This window comes from Sinocyclocheilus grahami, unplaced genomic scaffold (genome assembly GCF_001515645.1).
Source record: "Sinocyclocheilus grahami isolate Dianchi unplaced genomic scaffold, SAMN03320097.WGS_v1.1 scaffold444.1, whole genome shotgun sequence".
NCBI classification, from domain to species: domain Eukaryota; kingdom Metazoa; phylum Chordata; class Actinopteri; order Cypriniformes; family Cyprinidae; genus Sinocyclocheilus; species Sinocyclocheilus grahami.
Window position 1 is genome coordinate 797,293 of NW_015505623.1, and position 22,902 is coordinate 820,194.

General features: G+C 39.6%; 3 protein-coding genes across 3 annotated transcripts in view; all 3 read right to left on the bottom strand.

Moving 5' to 3' along the window:
• LOC107552261 (rootletin-like) overlaps positions 1 to 3,042 on the bottom strand; it is a 64,045-nt gene extending 61,003 nt beyond the window's left edge. The window contains exons 1-3 of the mRNA XM_016234120.1: positions 2,971 to 3,042; positions 2,409 to 2,556; positions 2,198 to 2,301 (exon numbers count right to left, since the gene is read on the bottom strand). Of these exons, the coding sequence (XP_016089606.1) occupies positions 2,198 to 2,301; positions 2,409 to 2,556; positions 2,971 to 3,012 (294 nt within the window). The 5' untranslated portion in view covers positions 3,013 to 3,042. The remainder of the gene's footprint in view (positions 1 to 2,197; positions 2,302 to 2,408; positions 2,557 to 2,970) is intronic.
• A 712-nt stretch (positions 3,043 to 3,754) lies between these two features.
• klhl30 (kelch-like family member 30) lies at positions 3,755 to 7,985 on the bottom strand. The gene is given in 8 exon segments (XM_016234121.1): positions 3,755 to 4,121; positions 4,244 to 4,389; positions 4,676 to 4,864; positions 4,978 to 5,133; positions 5,757 to 5,843; positions 6,358 to 6,544; positions 6,617 to 7,455; positions 7,889 to 7,985. Coding segments are annotated over 7 exon segments (1,785 nt in total). The 5' UTR covers positions 7,391 to 7,455; positions 7,889 to 7,985; the 3' UTR covers positions 3,755 to 3,875.
• A 73-nt stretch (positions 7,986 to 8,058) lies between these two features.
• LOC107552264 (espin-like protein) overlaps positions 8,059 to 22,902 on the bottom strand; it is a 21,335-nt gene continuing 6,491 nt past the window's right edge. Inside the window, exons 4-8 of the mRNA XM_016234122.1 lie at positions 17,511 to 17,651; positions 15,576 to 15,720; positions 15,189 to 15,334; positions 10,091 to 10,255; positions 8,059 to 9,974 (exon numbers count right to left, since the gene is read on the bottom strand). Of these exons, the coding sequence (XP_016089608.1) occupies positions 8,490 to 9,974; positions 10,091 to 10,255; positions 15,189 to 15,334; positions 15,576 to 15,720; positions 17,511 to 17,651 (2,082 nt within the window). The 3' untranslated portion in view covers positions 8,059 to 8,489. The remainder of the gene's footprint in view (positions 9,975 to 10,090; positions 10,256 to 15,188; positions 15,335 to 15,575; positions 15,721 to 17,510; positions 17,652 to 22,902) is intronic.

Sequence of the window (22,902 nt, forward strand, 5' to 3'; positions counted from 1 at the left end):
CAGGGAACCAAGGTTACATTAGTAACCGAGTACGTTCCCTTTCGATACTTCACTCGTACTGCGTCTTGCTTAAGACGCATATGGGAATAGTACAATCACGCCGTGCTAATGTAGTGGAATGACTAAAGGTATAAACTTCCATAAGCAACCAATGCTCATAGAGAAGTCAACAATAACCCAAGGCTAAGACGGGCTGAGCTCTCTAGGTCACACCCGGCCTGGTAAATCGTTTCAGAGTATTCCCGTAACTTCGACACCCAGGGGTCGAGAGCTAACAGGTGAAGCGTGATACGGCCAAGGGCTCTCTGCTAGATCTGTTTATGCACCGCATGCCACTTCAAGCGGAAAGGACCCTGGCCTGCAAGGCCGGGACTTCCAGGTTATAAAACCTTGTGAATGTGGACGGCGAGGCCCAGCCGGCCACCTCACAGATATCCGCAATGGACACACCACTGGACCATGCCCACGACGAGGCGATGCCTCTAGTCGAGTGGACCCGTACGCCAATGCGGCATTGGAGGCCCAAGGAAGAGTACGCTAGCGAGATGGAGTCTACTATCCATCTAGAGCGTCTTTGCTTCGTAACCGGAAGCCCTGTTACCGAATTACCGAAGCTGACAAAGAGTTGTTCCGATCGCCTATAGGGAGCTGAATGCTCAATATAGATTCTCAAAGGGGCAGAGCAGCAGAGCAGGAGATCCTGTCTCAGTGGAACTGGCCAAGGGGCCGCTATCAGTAGCTGAGTCAGCTCTGATAGCCACAGCTGGTTCATCCAAAGGGGGGCCACCACGAGAAGGCAGGCCGAGTAGGGAGTGCTCCACGATCTGGTGAGCTCGTCGTGGACCTCCGGGAAAAACGGAGAAGCACGCTGATGAGGGGCCTGGCGGCACCCCGGCAGAAACCATACATCCAGATTGCTGCGAGAGGGCTCCTCTGGCGGAGACCACTCTAAACCCAGCTCTTCAACCGCTTTGGAGAGGATACGGAGAAGCTCGGAATCCATCCCGTCTTTAGTGGCACTGGGTGCGGACAATGCTGAGGGGGTGGGGTCATTCACCGAGCCCAACAGCTCCTCTGCATCCGAGGATGCAAATGACATGCTGTCATCAAGCAGCTTGTCCTCACTTCCCCCGAATGAGATCAGGTCGCTTGCACCAGCAGAGGGACGCTGATCAGACCGGGAGAAAAGGATGGGGGAATACTCTCTCTGTGACGAGAGCGAGGCATGCGGGATCTGGGCCGGCGTGAGCTCGCTCGTAGCCGATCGCTCGACCCCTTTGCCCCGCTGTTTTTTCCTCACAGGTCCCTGGGCGCAGGGGGCGGAGTCACTCTGCGAGACTGAAGCTCTCGCAATGGGAGCAAATAGCTCCCGTGAGCACAGCTTCCGCATGGGATTTCCCCAAGCAGGAAACGCACTCCGTGTGGCCGTCATCGGCGTGCAGGGGGGACCTGCACGAACCGCAGTAACGGCGTTGCAACAACTCCAATTTGCTCTTTTAGAAGCTCTTTTAGAAATCGCCGGATGGCGGCAGGGGAACCGAACCGGAACTGCTGCGTCGCTGGAGCGGCGGAGAAGCAGGTCAGCCATGCTGAGAGGTCCCAATTCCAGCTGCGAAGGCGTGTCAACGGCGAGCGGCTTCGGATCATCTTGAGGACGTAGAGTCGTCGTTGAAGGAGAAGAAATCTGAGAATCCTGTGGCGAGCGCCCGCTTATATAGCCAGATGCCCCGCCCATTCTGGCGAGCTTTGGAGGGCTTCGTCGCCATAGGCTCGTGCAACTCCGCTGCCGAGCCATTGGTTAATTTTTTAAGCACTGCACGAACCAATGGCTGTGCAGTTTCACTGCGTGAATGAAAAGGCTTCAGTTCAAGAGAAAAAAGGCTTTTTTTCCCATATGCGTCTTAAGCAAGACACAGTACGAGTGAAGCATCATAAGGGAAACGTCCGTTCCTGCTCTTACATTAAAAATATGGTGAATACTTGTGCCATTGCATTAGGGCAATAATTTGCTTTTTATCTCTGAATAAAAAACTGTATGAATTATACTTTATATGCAGTCAGTTTTACACAGTGATTCACCATCAGGTGGTCAAGCTTGTTCATCTATGCACAAATGTCCTAAATAACAGATTTCCTGAAGAACTGGAAGTCCAGAGACCCAAGGGCATGTGTGTGAGGTTTGTACATGTGCTCCTACCCGGCTCGTGAGAGCAGCCTGCCTGCTGAGCTGGTCTCTGCCTGTGCGCATCTGAGAAAGCAGATCCTTCGGCAGCCGGTTCTCCTCCACCTCGCTGCTCTCGCCTGATATGTCACCAGAGGAACAGCATGGCAGGAAATGACGGAATACACGTGTTCTCCCGATACCCCAGCAGACCAATCATCATGAGCTCATTCAGAGTGTAGAGTACCTGTGGGCGTATCAGCCAGGTTTCTGGTGATGATCTCACGAATGCGGGCAGGAACTGGTGTGGCGCTGAACTCCTCCTCATCTCCCCGCAGAGTGTAAGTCTTCTCCTCTGCACTGCAATCTGGGTTAAGAATTGTCTCCTCCAGCTTCTGCATTATCATCATTGTAAGAAGAGGGGCTCATACACTAAAATCAGGTGACCTAGTCTCACTGCAAATCTAAACACTCCAAAAGTTTTGATGCTTGTTAATAAAACGTTATGTATTATTTAATTTAGAATGTATTATTTAGGGTAACTAGCTTGTCATGTCTGTCTCTGTTTCAATTTCGTTGGATGTCACAACAGCACAAGGAAATGAATCACCTGTCTTCAAGTTTCACAGAAGAACCTGAAACTGACCCACTGATCGACCTTAATTTGTTGAAACATTGCAAGGCTCGTTAATATTAAATAAAGCTCTCTCCTCTTTCATTCACACATGCTGTTTTGAATAGGTAACAGTGCAATAACCTATTTAAGTTACAGCTGGTGAAGATCAGCTTTCCTGCTGGAAAACACGCACCTGAATCACGGCTTCCAGTCCTTGATCCCCTTCACAACTCATCTGGAAACTGGTAGTGATCCAGTGCACTCTAGTAAGCGAACAGCGACGTTTTTCCAATTGTCCTCAAGTCGTGCCTAGACGTAAAGTGTTTTAAACGCTTAAACAGGGTTTAGCAAGCTGATACGCACGCTAATAAAGTCTTAAAGGCATTAAAAGTTTTGCTTTATAGGAATAGGAAGCTTGCAGAGTGCTTTTCACTAAATATCAATGCTTTAATAATGCGCATAAGCAAATTAACGCAAAATATTTCGTGCTAGAATAAAGCCACAAGTGCAAAAGTTGCAATCACAGCACAAGCTCGAGGTGGGTGCCTATGGTTGCCAGGGAAACCGGACGCTCTCGCGTGTTGTCATGAGAATTAAAACGCAAGCTTTCCGGCTTCCATAGTTACAGACGCTGCAGGTCACGGCTGCACAAATACAACTCTGTTTATTCCAGTCTTTATTGGCACTTTGTTAAAAATCCATTGCAATTAATGAAAACTAACAAGGGTTTTAAATAGCAAGATTTTGTAATAAACATCATAAAACTTTTTTTTTCTGAATAAAAACAACATATATTTAAAAATAAAACAAATGCAATCAAACGAAAAAGACTTCGAAGGTTGCCAAGGACATTAGAATACATTTTTTTTAATTACAATAAAACAATAAAATGAGCGTTTATGTATATATATATATATATATATATATATATATATATATATATATATATATATATATATATACATATATAACGGATTGCTAAATTATGTAAAATGTAAAACATATATAACGTTTATAACATTGCCAAACTCACAATACAAAATTAAGCTTTGTTTTTGCAACAAAACCTAAGTCAGGTTTTAGGGGACAGAACAGATATTAAGTCTCATCAGGGAAGATTTCAGTCCACTGGGAAGTGTCTAAGAAGATGGAACAGCAGCCACTGTAAGTCCATAGCCTGGGAAGGAAGCACGCCACCTTCCAAGTGTTGGATGCTCGGTTGTATACTTCCACTTCCACACTGTAATCCCCCTCCATGCCCTTCCAGTGCCCCCCAGTCACATACAATTGCCCACCTAGAACCACCAAATCACCATTTTCATGAAGAGTGTGTAGAAACTGAATCTGGGAAGAAAAACAGCAAACATAAAAAATCAGTCACAACAGAATATTAAGGTTCAGCTAACTTTGTATATGCTTCTAGATTTTCTGTGTAAAAAGAATTATGAATATCATCTATAACTCACCTTTTCCCACATATTACCCTCTGGGTTATACAGATAGACCTTTTTTGTGTTATCTGCTACGAGGTAAATGGCTCCATCCATAGAAACAGAGCGGGGAGAAGAGAGATATTTAGGAATGAAAGGAGAACAGATGATACACCAGCTATCTGTTGAAGAAGAAGAAAAAAATCTTATTAACAAAAGTATACAGAGTATTGAACTCTAGTCACGATTAGATGTTGGCAGTGCTCCATGAGTGACATTATAATTTAGCTACACTGTGTCTTGTAAAGTGTCTCATAAAATTGTTCTGAATTATTAGTTCCAACATAAAACTGTTTGTAATAGTAGAAAGCTGTTATGACAAACGTGGTTTGTTTTTACTGATACTTGTAATGTATATTAATAACACTTAAATACATCCTAACCATGGTGACATGTGTTGCCTCTTACCTATGACAGGATTGTAGCACTGCATAGTCAGGGCATTATATTTAACAGCACAAGAACCAATGAGGTAAAGCTTTCCTTCACATGATATGGCTGTAAAGTTAGTCACATACTTCAGTGCTGGGCCCGTAAGAGTCCAGCAATTACTGAATGGGTCATAATGTTCAACTTCAACAAAATCCATAGTAGTTCCTGTCAATGAAAGACAATGCCGTTTGTTACCCAAAAATGCCCAGTTTTGCATGAAGATCTAAACAAAACCATTTGTCTGAAGCCTCCAGTTGGAAACTGGTTTGTTTGCTTACCCCCAATTACATAAATCTCTCCATTGAGAGTTGCAGAAGAATGGTTAGTCCTGGGCCGCAACATTGGGGCGACTGTGACCCACTTCCCCTAACGAGTGATGTACTTCCAGGTCTCTGTGGTGGACCAGGTGTTGGACTGAGACCCTCTTGAGCCTCCTGTGAGATAGCAAACGTTTGTGAAAGGGATTTTTTCTCATTCCGTGTAAATTCACATGAAGGCTTTGCTGATTTATTTGAATAAATTCTCAGTTCAACTGGAAAGTTCAAATGTTCCAGTTAGTTACCAGGCAACATCAGGCAATAATGCCTCAAGTTTCCCAGGTCATCACAAAGTTAATGTTCTGCTTTATTGTGCTTTAGTCCCCACATTTCTAAAGTGGGTTCAGGTCTTATGTGAGTTTTAGCAGGATTGTCTATAAGACAGGGGGCTGTTTTATCTTAGCGTCTCCAAATCCTCAGTGGAGATGACATTCCATTCATGTGTGCAATAAAACCATAAATCTCACTGATCCTTTCCCAAAGGGCCTAGTCTCTATAAATACCCTGAAAATCTGTGGATTTGTTTTCTCTATGTAAAAATAGAATTTGTCTTCTGCTCTCTTTTTTGGTATCATTTCATTCTCATTTCTTCAGTCTCTCTGTTCTTGTCATTATGGTTTGAGGCATACAGTCCACACCAACCAATCAGCAAATTATCCATATGCCAATATATATATATAGTGAAAAAAACATTTTATGATATGTGAGATACAGACTTTAGCAACAACTAAATATCTTACCTGTGACATATACATTGTTATTTAAGGAGACGACAGAATAACCCCATTTATTGTAGTTGGGAAAATCAGGTAGCTGAAACCACTGCCCTATGAAAAAAATAATAAAATGCACTTAAAATCTTGCAAATGTATACAGTATGTAGAGTGAAATAGAGTAAATGAGACCTTATCCTATATAAATGAACAATGTGTAGTCTTTCTCGGTTACTTGCATCGAAACATCCCTGTTTATTTGTCAGCAAAATTTCACCGAATTACATAAAATGCATCTTCCACTGGAGTTTTGACAGATCCAGTGCTTTTGTAAAACTACAGATGATGCTTCTGCATTTTTGTACCCCTGCTCACAAACAGTTGGATCAAGTCCAGTGCATTATGGGTGTTGCACGTTTTTCTACCTTTTTGGCAAAAGGGAACATCACAGCCTCTATTCATTGTTTTCTCTAGTCATGTAGCACTGGATTTTATATTGCCTTTCTACTGCTTAGTATGTTTAAACTTGACTGGTAGTGTGCACATCAGATCTGTGTTCCACATTAACCTAATTCTCCTTTTATAAATTTACAAATAGAGATGATGTATCAGCTAAAGCTGTCCTTACCAAGCTTTGGGTTGTAATAACCACAATTCCTGGGGTATAACCTTCTATCGCTGTCTTCATCTTCATCCTCATCTTCGTCATCTTCGTCATCCAGCGAGCGACCACCCATCACAAATAAAACCTCCTGCAGGTTGAGTGTTTTCTCATTGACTCTTTGCTCTGACTCACCTCCTGTATTTTCCCGTTTCTGAAGAAAAAAAAAATTGTAGTATGGAACATTATGTTTAAGAAATCTCTACATAAAAGAGATTTGTCTGACCTCTCTACATATTCTCTCCACAAACTCTTTGGATTGTAGCGAGTCTTGTACCAATGGCTTTTTAAGCAAATTCTCAGTAAGGTAGGATTCTGTGAGGAGGGAAATCTTAGCCAAGCCCAACAATTCGTGCAGGTGGCAGATTCGACTGTCTCTACAATGCCCGACCCAGGCCAAAACAGCCTGGACACAAGACCGGTCATCTCTTATGTGCAGATCCTCATCCTTCAGGCAGGCCACCAGCCTGTCTTTCTCCAGCGTCAGGAACTCCTCATGTTGTTGCACTGCCTCAAAGTTTTCAAGGAGGAAGCTCCATGCTTTGGCAACAACTTCAGGGCAGCCATGGATCTCTCCAAACTCAAGGATTCCCAAGCAGTTAGTGGCATCTATCTGGTGCTGCAGATATCGACTGCATACACTACGGACAGTGTGGAACTGGAGCTGGCTGGACGTGCAGACGAGTCCCTCTACATTGTTTTTGTTGATGGTGAGTTTTCCTGTATAAGCAAAGTCCAACAATGACGACAACACATTGGGATCTACATCATGAAGCTCGACACGAGCAGCAATGCTCTCCACAAAATCTCCTGAGAACATGGAATGGAAGTAATGGCTGCAGAGTGCAAGGATTCCCCGGTGACAGGGGAAATCCCGTCCACCAGCGCTCAAGGTGACATCCACAAGTTTGGGTTGAGAACAGAGGGAGTGAAGACCCTCTAACATGCTCTGTGGATGGGAAGAGAGGCAGAAGTCTAGATCGTCTATATTACGCACCATGACGACACTCTGACCTATGGCCTCAATGCATTCAGGGCCAACCAACAGATGTTTTCAGTGTTTACCTACAACACAAGACAAATGGGTATAATCAGTCACATGCAATCCGATTGCGACATTCTTGATCATAGTAGTGTGGAGCCTCCTATGACCTAAGAACAAATTTTCGGCCTTTCTACTTGGTAACAGAACATTTCAGGAACAAACTGGAAGAGAATGAAGTCATGTTAGCACATCAATATAAGTCAAATTATCAGACGATTATTGCCAGAGTTAAAAACAGGTTCTTGCCAAAAACAATATATCTGATAGGCACACTGGGAGAGTATAATTCTGAGAATGAATCTTACTACCACTCAATATTAATTTATTTGCCTGTTAGAGAATTTGCACACAAAATCCCCCCCCCCCAAAAAAAAATCACTGGAGAAACAACAGTGGATGTTAATCAATTCTATTTAACACAACAAATCAAGACAACATAGGAATTAAACTTACCTGCTTGTGAATGAAAGCAGAAATCATACATTATTCACAGTACTTGTTTAGAAGGCAGACTTTTTTGTTGCTGCTGTCTGAGATGGGGGACACGCTGTCTTTTGCAGAGTCACTGGGACAGCATGCTTATCTTTCACATTGCTATTTTTAGGCCAGACATTCTGCGGGGCTATACTCAGCATCTAAATAGTACGGTTAAGCTCCCACCTGCTCTTAAAGAGATACACACAACTTTCTGTATAAGAGTAAGCAGTCAGATTGTTATTTATTTAATCATTAGCGTAAGCAGCCTCCAATATTGGTGCAAATTAAGTCTCTAAACGTGTTGATTCTCAAGGAGTAACAAAAATTCAACAGAAAAGGGCATTTAATTTGTTTTAAATCACATATTGATAATTCTGACAAAAAGACAAACACTTCAGTTTATGGCAGTCTTCTACCTTGCACTCCTGGAAATTTGGAGAATAAATGGCAAAAGCATGCCTTACATGTCACAACTGTATAAATATTGGTACCAGTTCTACATCAAATTCAAAAAAATAAATATATTTAAAGATAATAAGGAATCTCTATGTACATTTCCCCCCAAAAAGACTTATTGTCATTCCTCAAAATCAAATATCTCAGCCTCCTTTTCTTTCCAGAAAGCAAAACTACGGTCAATATATTTGCAAATCTCCTCATTAGTCAGACTACTAATATCAGAATTATTTTTCAGGACATCGCTCTCATCTGGGGTGGGCGTTTGTACAATGACTTTAGGCACAGGCCTCGTTTCTACCATTGTGGTCTGTTCTGAGTGTTCAAGTTCTGGTTGGCCTGATCCATCTCCGAAGAACTTCACTTTAATGTCCTCAAATCCATCCTTCCATTCCCGGTTTCCTGCCTCAATGTCCTGAATTACAGCCTTGTGGAAATCACGCACAGTCTCCCAGGTGAAACGCCCCACATGGTCGAACACTTCAAAGCACAGCAAGTGTCTCATTTTCCTCTCATCTGCTGGCAATTCTAGCTCAAGTATGTGAAAGTAGCCGAGCATGAAGAGGTCGAGTGTCAGTGCGTCATAGTCAACGGGAGATCCATCCACACGGGGCAGGAACTGCTCAGGTGAAAAAATTGCCTGCTGCCGGTTGAGTCTCCGGATCTGTCGCGAAGGTACAAATGAGATCATGCTTCTCCAGTTACCAATCATCTTATTGATGGCACTTCTCTGCTTGAAGAAATGCCCGAATTTGCCATTTTCCATGGTGTTCTTCGGAGAGATATCCAAGCTAGCTTTGCGTTCACACTTCAGCTTCTTAGATATATCCAGCGAATCAACGCTTTGCTTCCTCTGTGCATTTCTCACGGTTACAGTATAAGCCGACTTCTTCCAGTGACCCAGGAACAAGACCACAATACGTTCCTTGCGCAGTGTTGTGCTTTCCATGTCATCACTGATGACATAGTCGATAGATGAATCATCAATATGGTCAACCTCTGGTCTTTGTTCTTGTTTTTGGGAGACCTCATCTGAACCATTTTTTACTGGTTCTTGCTCTAGTTCACCCAGTGATTCTGTCATCCCTGAATCCATTTGTGAGGAATCGTTCTGATTCTCAAAGTTGGATTTTAAGTTCCTCACAGAGACCCCAAACTGTTGAATCTCATTTTCTATCTTCTCCCTCCTGCCTCTGTTGACAGCTTGCCTCTCTGACGGCTGAGAGAAGACATTCACAAGCTCTGAATTTGGCATTTTGCAGTAGGGCTGGTCTGTTAGGTTGGTCATAAGCAGTGACATACTCTTCACAATGCCTGAAATACGGTTGCACCAAACGGGTAAGGGAGTCTGTGTAGAGTTCTTGTACTGGGTATTGACTGTGATGTTGACAATGGGTGCCGGGAGAATGTTTCGAAGTTCTTCAGCCAGACGAGCAAGCTCCATTTCATAGCCCTCACAGTTCTTTTGCATTGAGACACTCTCAATTTGCTTCTCTAGATAAATGAGGTCATCCTCTGTTAGAAGCTCTCCGAATGGACCCAGGATGGCATTGTGAGCATGGGAGTACCTCCAACTGTCCATCTTTGTATATCTACTACCACTCTCCTGTTAAGTAAGATAAAATGTCCAGTTAAGAGAGATAGCTGCAGTCAGAGCATGCATCATCTCAGATTTGTTATCTATGTATTTAAAAGACATTTCATGCAATATTTGTAGCTCACCTTTATCCTCTGGGTTTCTTGGTCAAATAAGCTGGCCTGTAGCTGTCGTACCATTACTTGTCTCTTCCATTCTGCTATAGGTCTGCCCTTCTCATCGTGCATGGGTACCAGGTAATCAATATCAGACAAATTAGCCTCCTCTGTTGGTAACACCACCATTTTATTCTAAAAGAGAAAAGACAATCATTTATTGGCAAGCAATGTAGTTCAAATTGTGCCCTTAAGTACATGAAAAACAAAAACAGCACTTGGATAATATGAAATCAAAAACTTAATTAACTTGGATGTTAAAGTTCCTTTTTTGTATTTTCTTCTACATTTTATGCTAAAGTGCTTTAGTACATTTCAGAAAAGTTAAAGTCAATAAATAAGCTACATTCACATGGTTAGTGTATACGGACTGACAATCATATTTACTAAGACAACTGGAGAATAGTTCTGTTCACACAACAGCTTTAGTATCATTAAAAAAGTTAGATTTAAAGGGGTCATATGATGCTATTTTAAAGATCATTATTTTGTGTATTTGGTGTAACAGAATATGTTGACATGCTTTAATGTTCAAAAAACACATTATTTTTCAAATACTGCACATTATTGTAGATCCTCTATGCCCCGCCTCTCTCAAACACGTCGTTTTCAACAAAGCCCCCTCCTTTGACAAGCGCAGTCTGCTCTGATTGGCCAGCTGACCCAGTGCATTGTGATTGGCCGAACACCACAAGCACGCATCGGAAATGTAACGCCCCTTACCATAATTGCGAGCTTCAGCTTTCAAAGTAAATATCAAGACAGTTAATAATGTCGTTAGTTTTACCATCAGTTCAAGGCCGAAAGGGCAACAGAGTCGCGTGCACATTTGGGCGGCATTATGCTAATATTTCCACATAGTGATGTAGACATGTTGGGGCGTGTTAGAACGAGCCGTTTTAGGTAGGCGTGGTTGACTCTTAAGTCTTTGCAACTTTACAGATCTTCTTTATGCACCAAGAGCTTGTAACACTTCAAAGAGAAAGGAAAACTTGAAATCGCATCATATGACCCCTTTAAAATTTAAGTCTAACAAAAAGGACCATGGATTTCACTGGAAATGTGTGTGTGTTGTGTATTTTTATGCTAATGACAACTAATAATAATGCCTGCAACCATACTGACAGATATGTAGTAAATATTCAAGACAGTGAATTCCATTACACTGGAAATGTAAAATGTATGGAGGATTTATGACTAAACTAAACTAAACAATGACTGGATCTAAAACCTCTGCCTTTCCATCTCCATAAGTTATTGGATCCCAAAATATAAAAAATACATTGTGTCCAGTGCAAAGTGGATAAGTTTGATGTGATCACACAACAACTAGTTACGCAGTACGTTTCTGTTCTCACAGAAAGGTAACTGTACATCTTGAAAATGTAAGTCTGTTCGGTTATAGAATGCAGTTGTCATGTAACTCTATATAGCATTCTAATACAGGAATGACAACTGTATTCTGCTAGTACCATGAGAGAATGTGAATGGTAAATTTCTTAACTGAAATGGTCAAATCTGCTGCCAATCCAGATTTCTTAATGCTGGCAATAGATTTTACATCTCCCAGTTTCATTTCTCCCATAAACATTTTCCCTTTCTCTGGTACTGGCTTACTCGGAGGCGTACTGGAATCAAGGTTCTTCACCACTGCAATGACAATCAGAACAAGAACATCATTTGTTACTCTCATCTGTTTCCAGTTATGTTCTGATCATATTCACATAGGCTGATTACCATTACTCACTAAACTGGAATTAAGTCATCAAGTGAAATTAAGGAAGGATGAGTCAATGGTGACAGCAGTGCCTACAAAATTCTGTCAGGATTGCAGAACATACACTTACAACAGCACTAGGGGTATTAAACAGCCCCCTTAGGGCTTTCTCACCTGAAATGGCCATGTGGACATTCAGTAAAGTTTTCCCATGTGAGGTAGAAGACGGAGGCGAGGGGGTAGTGGAGGAAGGGGGAGGAGAAGGTGAAAGAGTTGAAGGGGGGTAACGGGCTTGAGGGGAATCTTCTGTCTCAGGATGCTGGTGGGGTTCAAATGAAATGGAAAGTCAGTCCACTGAAATGGACATGTACTACAGCCAAATATTAATCCCTTAAAGCACACTTTTCTGTCATAATTCTTCTGTTCCAAAATCTATTGGGTTGCCCATGAAGGGAACATTTTAAGGCATTATTTGAGCCACATTCTAAAGACCAAACGATACTTCAGTTTTGACGCGATTGCTAGCACATGTGTACAGCTGTACGTGTAGCCATTCAAAGTATACGTTGTGACAGAGTGTGCAAAAACAGACACTTGACACATACTCAACTACAAAGTTTCATAATTTTCCAGTGCCTGCTCCATAAGTTATGACAGAAAAATATGTTTTTTTACTCATTTAAACTAGAGTACACTTGCTCCCATCAATGCGGCCATCTTGTTTTGCGGCCTCCTGTAGTTTGTTGTTGTTTTGTCTCATTTGTTTCTTTTTCAACTGTGAAACAACAGGCCGGAACAGTGTTGCTGCCTAGTGGACAAACTAATTCGCACAAAAAGAATAAAAAATTCCAGGTGCTTGTTCGGGCTAAGCGTGTATTATGCTAATGTTGAAATTTAAAGTTCCTTTTTAGTATTTTCTTCTACATATATGCTAAAGTGCTTTAGTACATTTCAGAGAAGTTAAAGTCAATAAATAAGCTACATTCACATGGTTAGTGTTTACGGACTGACAATCATATTTACTAAGACGACTGGAGAATAGTTCTGTTCACACAACAGCTTTAGTATCAATAAAAAAAGTTAGATTTAAAATGTAAGTCTAACAAAAAGGACCATGGATTTCACTGGAAATGTGTGTGTGTTGTGTATTTTTATGCTAATGACAACTAATAATAATGCCTGCAACCATACTGACAGATATGTAGTAAATATTCAAGACAGTGAATTCCATTACACTGGAAATGTAAAATGTATGGAGGATTTATGACTAAACTAAACAACGACTGGATCTAAAACCTCTGCCTTTCCATCTCCATAAGTTATTGGATCCCAAAATATAAAAAATACATTGTGTCCAGTGCAAAGTGGATAAGTTTGATGTGATCACACAACAACTAGTTACGCAGTACGTTTCTGTTCTCACAGAAAGGTAACTGTACATCTTGAAAATGTAAGTCTGTTCGGTTATAGAATGCAGTTGTCATGTAACTCTATATAGCATTCTAATACAGGAATGACAACTGTATTCTGCTAGTACCATGAGAGAATGTGAATGGTAAATTTCTTAACTGAAATGGTCAAATCTGCTGCCAATCCAGATTTCTTAATGCTGGCAATAGATTTTACATCTCCCAGTTTCATTTCTCCCATAAACAGTTTCCCTTTCTCTGGTACTGGCTTACTCGGAGGCGTACTGGAATCAAGGTTCTTCACCACTGCAATGACAATCAGAACAAGAACATCATTTGTTACTCTCATCTGTTTCCAGTTATGTTCTGATCATATTCACATAGGCTGATTACCATTACTCACTAAACTGGAATTAAGTCATCAAGTGAAATTAAGGAAGGATGAGTCAATGGTGACAGCAGTGCCTACAAAATTCTGTCAGGATTGCAGAACATACACTTACAACAGCACTAGGGGTATTAAACAGCCCCCTTAGGGCTTTCTCACCTGAAATGGCCATGTGGACATTCAGTAAAGTTTTCCCATGTGAGGTAGAAGACGGAGGCGAGGGGGTAGTGGAGGAAGGGGGAGGAGAAGGTGAAAGAGTTGAAGGGGGGTAACGGGCTTGAGGGGAATCTTCTGTCTCAGGATGCTGGTGGGGTTCAAATGAAATGGAAAGTCAGTCCACTGAAATGGACATGTACTACAGCCAAATATTAATCCCTTAAAGCACACTTTTCTGTCATAATTCTTCTGTTCCAAAATCTATTGGGTTGCCCATGAAGGGAACATTTTAAGGCATTATTTGAGCCACATTCTAAAGACCAAACGATACTTCAGTTTTGACGCGATTGCTAGCACATGTGTACAGCTGTACGTGTAGCCATTCAAAGTATACGTTGTGACAGAGTGTGCAAAAACAGACACTTGACACATACTCAACTACAAAGTTTCATAATTTTCCAGTGCCTGCTCCATAAGTTATGACAGAAAAATATGTTTTTTTACTCATTTAAACTAGAGTACACTTGCTCCCATCAATGCGGCCATCTTGTTTTGCGGCCTCCTGTAGTTTGTTGTTGTTTTGTCTCATTTGTTTCTTTTTCAACTGTGAAACAACAGGCCGGAACAGTGTTGCTGCCTAGTGGACAAACTAATTCGCACAAAAAGAATAAAAAATTCCAGGTGCTTGTTCGGGCTAAGCGTGTATTATGCTAATGTTGAAATTTAAAGTTCCTTTTTAGTATTTTCTTCTACATATATGCTAAAGTGCTTTAGTACATTTCAGAGAAGTTAAAGTCAATAAATAAGCTACATTCACATGGTTAGTGTTTACGGACTGACAATCATATTTACTAAGACGACTGGAGAATAGTTCTGTTCACACAACAGCTTTAGTATCAATAAAAAAAGTTAGATTTAAAATGTAAGTCTAACAAAAAGGACCATGGATTTCACTGGAAATGTGTGTGTGTTGTGTATTTTTATGCTAATGACAACTAATAATAATGCCTGCAACCATACTGACAGATATGTAGTAAATATTCAAGACAGTGAATTCCATTACACTGGAAATGTAAAATGTATGGAGGATTTATGACTAAACTAAACAACGACTGGATCTAAAACCTCTGCCTTTCCATCTCCATAAGTTATTGGATCCCAAAATATAAAAAATACATTGTGTCCAGTGCAAAGTGGATAAGTTTGATGTGATCACACAACAACTAGTTACGCAGTACGTTTCTGTTCTCACAGAAAGGTAACTGTACATCTTGAAAATGTAAGTCTGTTCGGTTATAGAATGCAGTTGTCATGTAACTCTATATAGCATTCTAATACAGGAATGACAACTGTATTCTGCTAGTATCATGAGAGAATGTGAATGGTAAATTTCTTAACTGAAATGGTCAAATCTGCTGCCAATCCAGATTTCTTAATGCTGGCAATAGATTTTACATCTCCCAGTTTCATTTCTCCCATAAACAGTTTCCCTTTCTCTGGTACTGGCTTACTCGGAGGCGTACTGGAATCAAGGTTCTTCACCACTGCAATGACAATCAGAACAAGAACATCATTTGTTACTCTCATCTGTTTCCAGTTATGTTCTGATCATATTCACATAGGCTGATTACCATTACTCACTAAACTGGAATTAAGTCATCAAGTGAAATTAAGGAAGGATGAGTCAATGGTGACAGCAGTGCCTACAAAATTCTGTCAGGATTGCAGAACATACACTTACAACAGCACTAGGGGTATTAAACAGCCCTCTTAGGGCTTTCTCACCTGAAGTGGCCATGTGGACATTCAGTAAAGTTTTCCCATGTGAGGTAGAAAACGGAGGCGAGGGGGTAGTGGAGGAAGGGGGAGGAGAAGGTGAAAGAGTTGAAGGGGGGTAACGGGCTTGAGGGGAATCTTCTGTCTCAGGATGCTGGTGGGGTTCAAATGAAATGGAAAGTCAGTCCACTGAAATGGACATGTACTACAGCCAAATATTAATCCCTTAAAGCACACTTTTCTGTCATAATTCTTCTGTTCCAAAATCTATTGGGTTGCCCATGAAGGGAACATTTTAAGGCATTATTTGAGCCACATTCTAAAGACCAAACGATACTTCAGTTTTGACGCGATTGCTAGCACATGTGTACAGCTGTACGTGTAGCCATTCAAAGTATACGTTGTGACAGAGTGTGCAAAAACAGACACTTGACACATACTCAACTACAAAGTTTCATAATTTTCCAGTGCCTGCTCCATAAGTTATGACAGAAAAATATGTTTTTTTACTCATTTAAACTAGAGTACACTTGCTCCCATCAATGCGGCCATCTTGTTTTGCGGCCTCCTGTAGTTTGTTGTTGTTTTGTCTCATTTGTTTCTTTTTCAACTGTGAAACAACAGGCCGGAACAGTGTTGCTGCCTAGTGGACAAACTAATTCGCACAAAAAGAATAAAAAATTCCAGGTGCTTGTTCGGGCTAAGCGTGTATTATGCTAATGTTGAAATTTAAAGTTCCTTTTTAGTATTTTCTTCTACATATATGCTAAAGTGCTTTAGTACATTTCAGAGAAGTTAAAGTCAATAAATAAGCTACATTCACATGGTTAGTGTTTACGGACTGACAATCATATTTACTAAGACGACTGGAGAATAGTTCTGTTCACACAACAGCTTTAGTATCAATAAAAAAAGTTAGATTTAAAATGTAAGTCTAACAAAAAGGACCATGGATTTTACTGGAAATGTGTGTGTGCTGTATATTTTTATGCTAATGACAGTTAATAATAATGCCTGCAACCATACTTACAGTGAATGTAGTAAATATTCAAGACAATGCAATTTCATTACACTGGAAATGTAAAATGTATGGAGGATTTATGACTAAACTAAACAACGACTGGATCTAAAACCTCTGCCTTTCCATCTCCATAAGTTATCGGATCCCAAAATATAAAAAATAAATTGTGTCCAGTGCAAAGTGGATAAGTTTGATGTGATCACACAACAACTAGTTACCCAGTACGTTTCTGTTCTCACAGAAAGGCAAGTGTACATCTTGAAAATTGAAGGGAGTCTGTTCGGTTATAGAATGCAGTTGTCATGTAACTCTATATAGCATTCTAATACAGGAATGACAACTGTATTCTGCTAGTATCATGAGAGAATGTGAATGGTAAATTTCTTAACTGAAATGGTCAAATCTGCTGCCAATCCAGATTTCTTAATGCTGGCAATAGATTTTACATCTCCCAGTTTAATTTGGTGTATTATGCTAAATCACACACATACTCCAGTGTACATGTAAACACCTCTTAAAGTATACTTTGGGCTTTAGTCAGTATTACATGCATGCTCAGTGGAAAAAATGGTGGACAAAGTGTGAAAAATGTAAAAATTACAGTATAAAGATAAAATCCATTCAAAACCAAAATGTATCAATAATCACTAATGTGTGTTACTTATTAGAGTGTTAGCTTAGCAACATGCTGACAACAAACTATTTCAACTGACAGACGTGTGGGCGCATGAATCCGTTTCCACATATAGTGTTCGAAATCACTCCTTATGAGGTGCTACGCAGTTAGGACGCTGCCTTAGAAGACAGCTATACCTATGCAGGAATTAAGCAGGGAAACAGCTCACTGAATTGTGGAACAGATCTAATGGTATACTCTTTGTCATTCAGACAGTATTCTTTTTTCAAAAACGTATAAAACTCACCTTAAGACTGTCCATGTCTTTGTCTGTATTAGTGATCTGTCTGTAATAATCAGAGCTGGGTTGCCGTGACACAGCTGGTTTCTCTCTGAGCTCTTCCTCTATAGGACAGTTCTCTTCCAGAGGTTGGGCAACTGGAAAGAGCTGCAATACAAAGAGCTTTTATTATCATATAATATATACTGATTCAGGTAGTGTGCCATCAAAGCACATTATTTCACACAGACCTGTAAGGCAATGGAATAAAAGCCCAATTATTTTCATTTGATCCACTACACAGCAAAATATCAGAATCATACACATACACAGCTATTTGTGGTCTTTCTTTTGTGCAGTGTTGTGGTCCGCACAGCGATATGTGAGAATTACAGTAAGAGGGGCCCTAGCTGGGGGGCAAAATAGTTGTACCTGAGCCCAACATTTAGATCCCACTTTACCAGAGGGAAAATGCCGAGTATATGGAAACATTTAGATCACCGCTGATGAAACTGTAATATCCTAATGGACTCCATGCAGAATCCATATCAAATGTGGCTCTCAAAGGGCTCTCTGTAAAACACACACACATGCACTGTGCATCAAAGGGAACACTGATACGCCGCAGCATGCTATTTTGCTTTGTCTCTGTGAGGTGGTCCTCCCAATTTCCTCTTGCACGGCACTTTGATGTCCAAACAGCACGAAATGCGTTGTGACACAGCTTAGGCAAAGGCAGGAATAAATTTCCCAGAAGTTGTGCAATTCATAAATAGATAAACTTTGGGAGGGGTAATGTGGGTATATAGGGCAAAACTACATTAGCGAAGTGGAATTTCTTTCCTTCGCGATCTTTGAGCCACAGTTCAGTTCCTCACTCACGATCAGGATGCATCTGTCTCTGCGTGAAGGTTTAATCAAAGCCAGTGGACACCATGGCACATTTGGTTTTCATCAGCTATCCTCTTCTGTGGCTTAGGCAGTGGATGCTGGAGTAACATTGTCCTCCCATCCTCTCCTCTGCCTCATGGGCCACACAAACACTGATGGAGAGAGTGAGACTACAGCAAAAAAAAATCACAAAATCCAAAAGTCCTATAAGGTAATATGGTGGAAATCTGGTGCAAAGCAATTTAGAGTCTTTTTTCACCAGCTGCTTTGGACAGTTACTTAGGAGGGGGAGGCTCACAGATAAAAATCACTAAGACATGCAAGACTTTTATCTTGAAAATAAGTTAGCAGAACATCACTGAAGAGCTGACACAGAACAGAGACTGGGATATTTCTCAGTGTTCTGTTCTAGTACATTAAATTAAATTATTTGAGGGAAAAAGAATCAGAAAAGGTAGAAATATGAAGGCCTGCGTGGTTTGTGTAAGGTTTGGTTAAGGTTAAAGTCTCCACATATCTCTCTGCTTTCTGGAGGAATCCAAGACCACACACTTGTGTTGACATATAAGCAGTACATTCTGTGTTAAACAACTCTTACACCTTCAGTTAAAACACAAGATGACCATGTTTGACAGTTTTTAAATTTAGAGGATTGAGTGAAAACGGTCCAAAGTGTCTAGAGCAGCAAATCGTCTGTGCTGGAAAGTTTATGTTAAAAATGGAGAAAGAGTGATGAATGAGGTGAAGATGGCATTCTTTCTATGTTAGCTGTTTTACATAGAATTACGGATCAATTCTTTACTACAAATAACATAATTAAGTAAACAAGCTCAGGTAAACTTCTAGCCTATTAAGTTCTCATGTTTCGCAGATTAAACAGAAAGGAAAGGCTCAATAAAAACATACATGTTCAATGAATCATAATACTATGGGTGTACAGTTTATTGGTAGCATATTTGTTACTGGTCGATATTTATTATTGTTATTTTTTTACTGGTAGATATTGGATTTTTAGTTATGAATGCTCATTTCCCTTTGCCACCATGAAATGCTCACTTAAAGTTAATATTTAAAAACAGCAGCAATTTAACAACTTTTAATGTAACATTTAGCAAATATCTAAATAAATATAAATATTTCATACTGTACATTAAATTAGTGTGATGCTTAAATTCACTTTTAGCATTTAAAATGTCAAATGTTTATTTTTACTGTTTTATTTTGAATGTATTTTGACAACGTATTAGAGCATCTGTCTATAGAATATAGAATTTTAATATATTCAACCAATTAGATGTAAAAATACATTTCAATGGTCCAGTGATGAAATTGTAGAAGCCCTAAACTGTGAACTTTTAAAGCCGCAATAAATACACTGCAATATATTAATATAAGTTACAGAGTGACCTTCAATAAACCTTCAATAATCACGCTATGAAAACATTAATTTTATGTTATTTAAAAATGTTACATTCGGAATTATGAGCAAATTTAGTTCACATAAAATTAAAACAATTACAATGACCGTTTTGAAACAAAAATTTGTTCAACCAATGGTGAAATTTGCTCAAATACAGCAATTCCTGTGATGCATCTGAAATTAACAATAATTAAGCATTGTTCAGGAATAATTAAAACAACAACAACAACAATTCATTAGCTCTACAAACACAACATGTATATAAAAGCACAATAGTTACTTACAAACTATCGTCCTCTTAATTGTGGTCGATATCCACACAGGCAGCACCTGATCACTCTGTCACTAGACAGTGACACGCGATGTGAACACCCAGAGATGTGTTGACTACATCCACACCATCCCAACAACTGGCCATGGTCCAACAGACAATAAACAATAAACTCTGATAGGAGAATGCTCTTAATAATTTACACAGTGGATTGGGTAGCCGGCAATGTCACTAATGAACAAACCAATCGACATGGGAACAAGCGAGCAGTGTGATAGAAAGCAGGAGACTGTCAAATCAGAAGAAGCGGACAGAGACACCGTTTCTCTTTCATTCACATGTTGTTGTTTTTTATATCTCTGAGACCACATTAAACTGGGGATGTGACCTTACACACATCAACACCAATCACTAGAAAAAAAACATTCTCAAGTCTTAGCCTGAAAGATGGGGCTTTGCATGAGGACAGCCTTTCCATTATTTGTTTAATAATGTATGCCCTGGAAAAATAGGCGACAATACAATCAGGTCAGTTAATTTATTCTCTCCAGCATCCTAAATTTCAGCACGTCCAGAGTAAGAGCTGCAAGCCATCATGTAGGTATATGTGTGTAATATATAATAATTAATTTTTATATTTTTTGGGAGCATAAAGTAAAAAAAAAAGTACATTAAATTCAGTCTAATGGTGCAACCAACAAAGTTAAGCAGAAACGTGCAGGAGAAAAGAAAAAAAACAAAACAAGAAATAGTATCTTAAAGAGGACCCTCATGACTGTGTGTCAAGGTCAAAGTCAGATAATTTCAGCATTTTATGTAAAGGGAAGGTTGGTTCAAGTTTATCAATTTATAAATGGATGAATAATTCATGATATTTATTTATACAACAGTTCTTTCTGGCCCTCGCATTTAATTGGCTGAGAGGAGTGTGCTATTCTAGTGATAACAGAACTCCAACCGTTTCACCGTTTGTATCACTCCGCTTGCAATATTTCTCACAGCAGACGCCCAAAATAATACTGTTTTTGTATCAAATAATGTAGTTTTAAGAGTTTTTTAGGTGAGAATGTACTTGTTTAAACTTCAAATATGAGGTTTGTTAATAAATATAACGTTAATAAAGTTAATAATGATACATATATGATAAATATTAGAAAATTTCCTTTGATGTTTTCAGAGATGTGAGCTCCAGGTCCTCAGCGGCTGTTCAGCGCTCATGAGCCCACTGAAAGCAGATCTTCTGGAATTTGCTGCTGGCTCTGATATCTCTATAGTGGTTAGAGACATTATGAGATATTATTTGTTTTGGGTAAATCAATAATTTACACAGTGGATTGGGTAGCCGGCAATGTCACTAATGAACAAACCAATCGACATGGGAACAAGCGAGCAGTGTGATAGAAAGCAGGAGACTGTCAAATCAGAAGAAGCGGACAGAGACACCGTTTCTCTTTCATTCACATGTTGTTGTTTTTTATATCTCTGAGACCACATTAAACTGGGGATGTGACCTTACACACATCAACACCAATCACTAGAAAAAAAACATTCTCAAGTCTTAGCCTGAAAGATGGGGCTTTGCATGAGGACAGCCTTTCCATTATTTGTTTAATAATGTATGCCCTGGAAAAATAGGCGACAATACAATCAGGTCAGTTAATTTATTCTCTCCAGCATCCTAAATTTCAGCACGTCCAGAGTAAGAGCTGCAAGCCATCATGTAGGTATATGTGTGTAATATATAATAATTAATTTTTATATTTTTTGGGAGCATAAAGTAAAAAAAAAAGTACATTAAATTCAGTCTAATGGTGCAACCAACAAAGTTAAGCAGAAACGTGCAGGAGAAAAGAAAAAAAACAAAACAAGAAATAGTATCTTAAAGAGGACCCTCATGACTGTGTGTCAAGGTCAAAGTCAGATAATTTCAGCATTTTATGTAAAGGGAAGGTTGGTTCAAGTTTATCAATTTATAAATGGATGAATAATTCATGATATTTATTTATACAACAGTTCTTTCTGGCCCTCGCATTTAATTGGCTGAGAGGAGTGTGCTATTCTAGTGATAACAGAACTCCAACCGTTTCACCGTTTGTATCACTCCGCTTGCAATATTTCTCACAGCAGACGCCCAAAATAATACTGTTTTTGTATCAAATAATGTAGTTTTAAGAGTTTTTTAGGTGAGAATGTACTTGTTTAAACTTCAAATATGAGGTTTGTTAATAAATATAACGTTAATAAAGTTAATAATGATACATATATGATAAATATTAGAAAATTTCCTTTGATGTTTTCAGAGATGTGAGCTCCAGGTCCTCAGCGGCTGTTCAGCGCTCATGAGCCCACTGAAAGCAGATCTTCTGGAATTTGCTGCTGGCTCTGATATCTCTATAGTGGTTAGAGACATTATGAGATATTATTTGTTTTGGGTAAATCTAACGGGCAGTCTTTGGTCTCATTAATATATTATTTGTTCCAGAGAAAATAGTTTTGGTGTATTTGGTGTATATTTTGTGTAACTTTAATGCTGTACATCAGAGCACTGCCTTCGTACTTTTGACTGAGAATTGCCTAGCAGTTTTTATGATGGCAGTTGCTGTTTATTAAATATTATTATTCAATAAATAATATTTTGTATAAATAGTAATGTTTAATTATAGTATTTAGTCTTGGGAAACGGTGTGTGTTCATGATGGTGATTTAAGTTACATTATTCTGCCATTTTTACTTTCAACAACATCTTGTAAGACACAGCCAACAAATGCAATGAGGAATTCACATATCTATATATCTATCTCTCTCTCTCTCTCTCTCTCTTTATATATATATATATA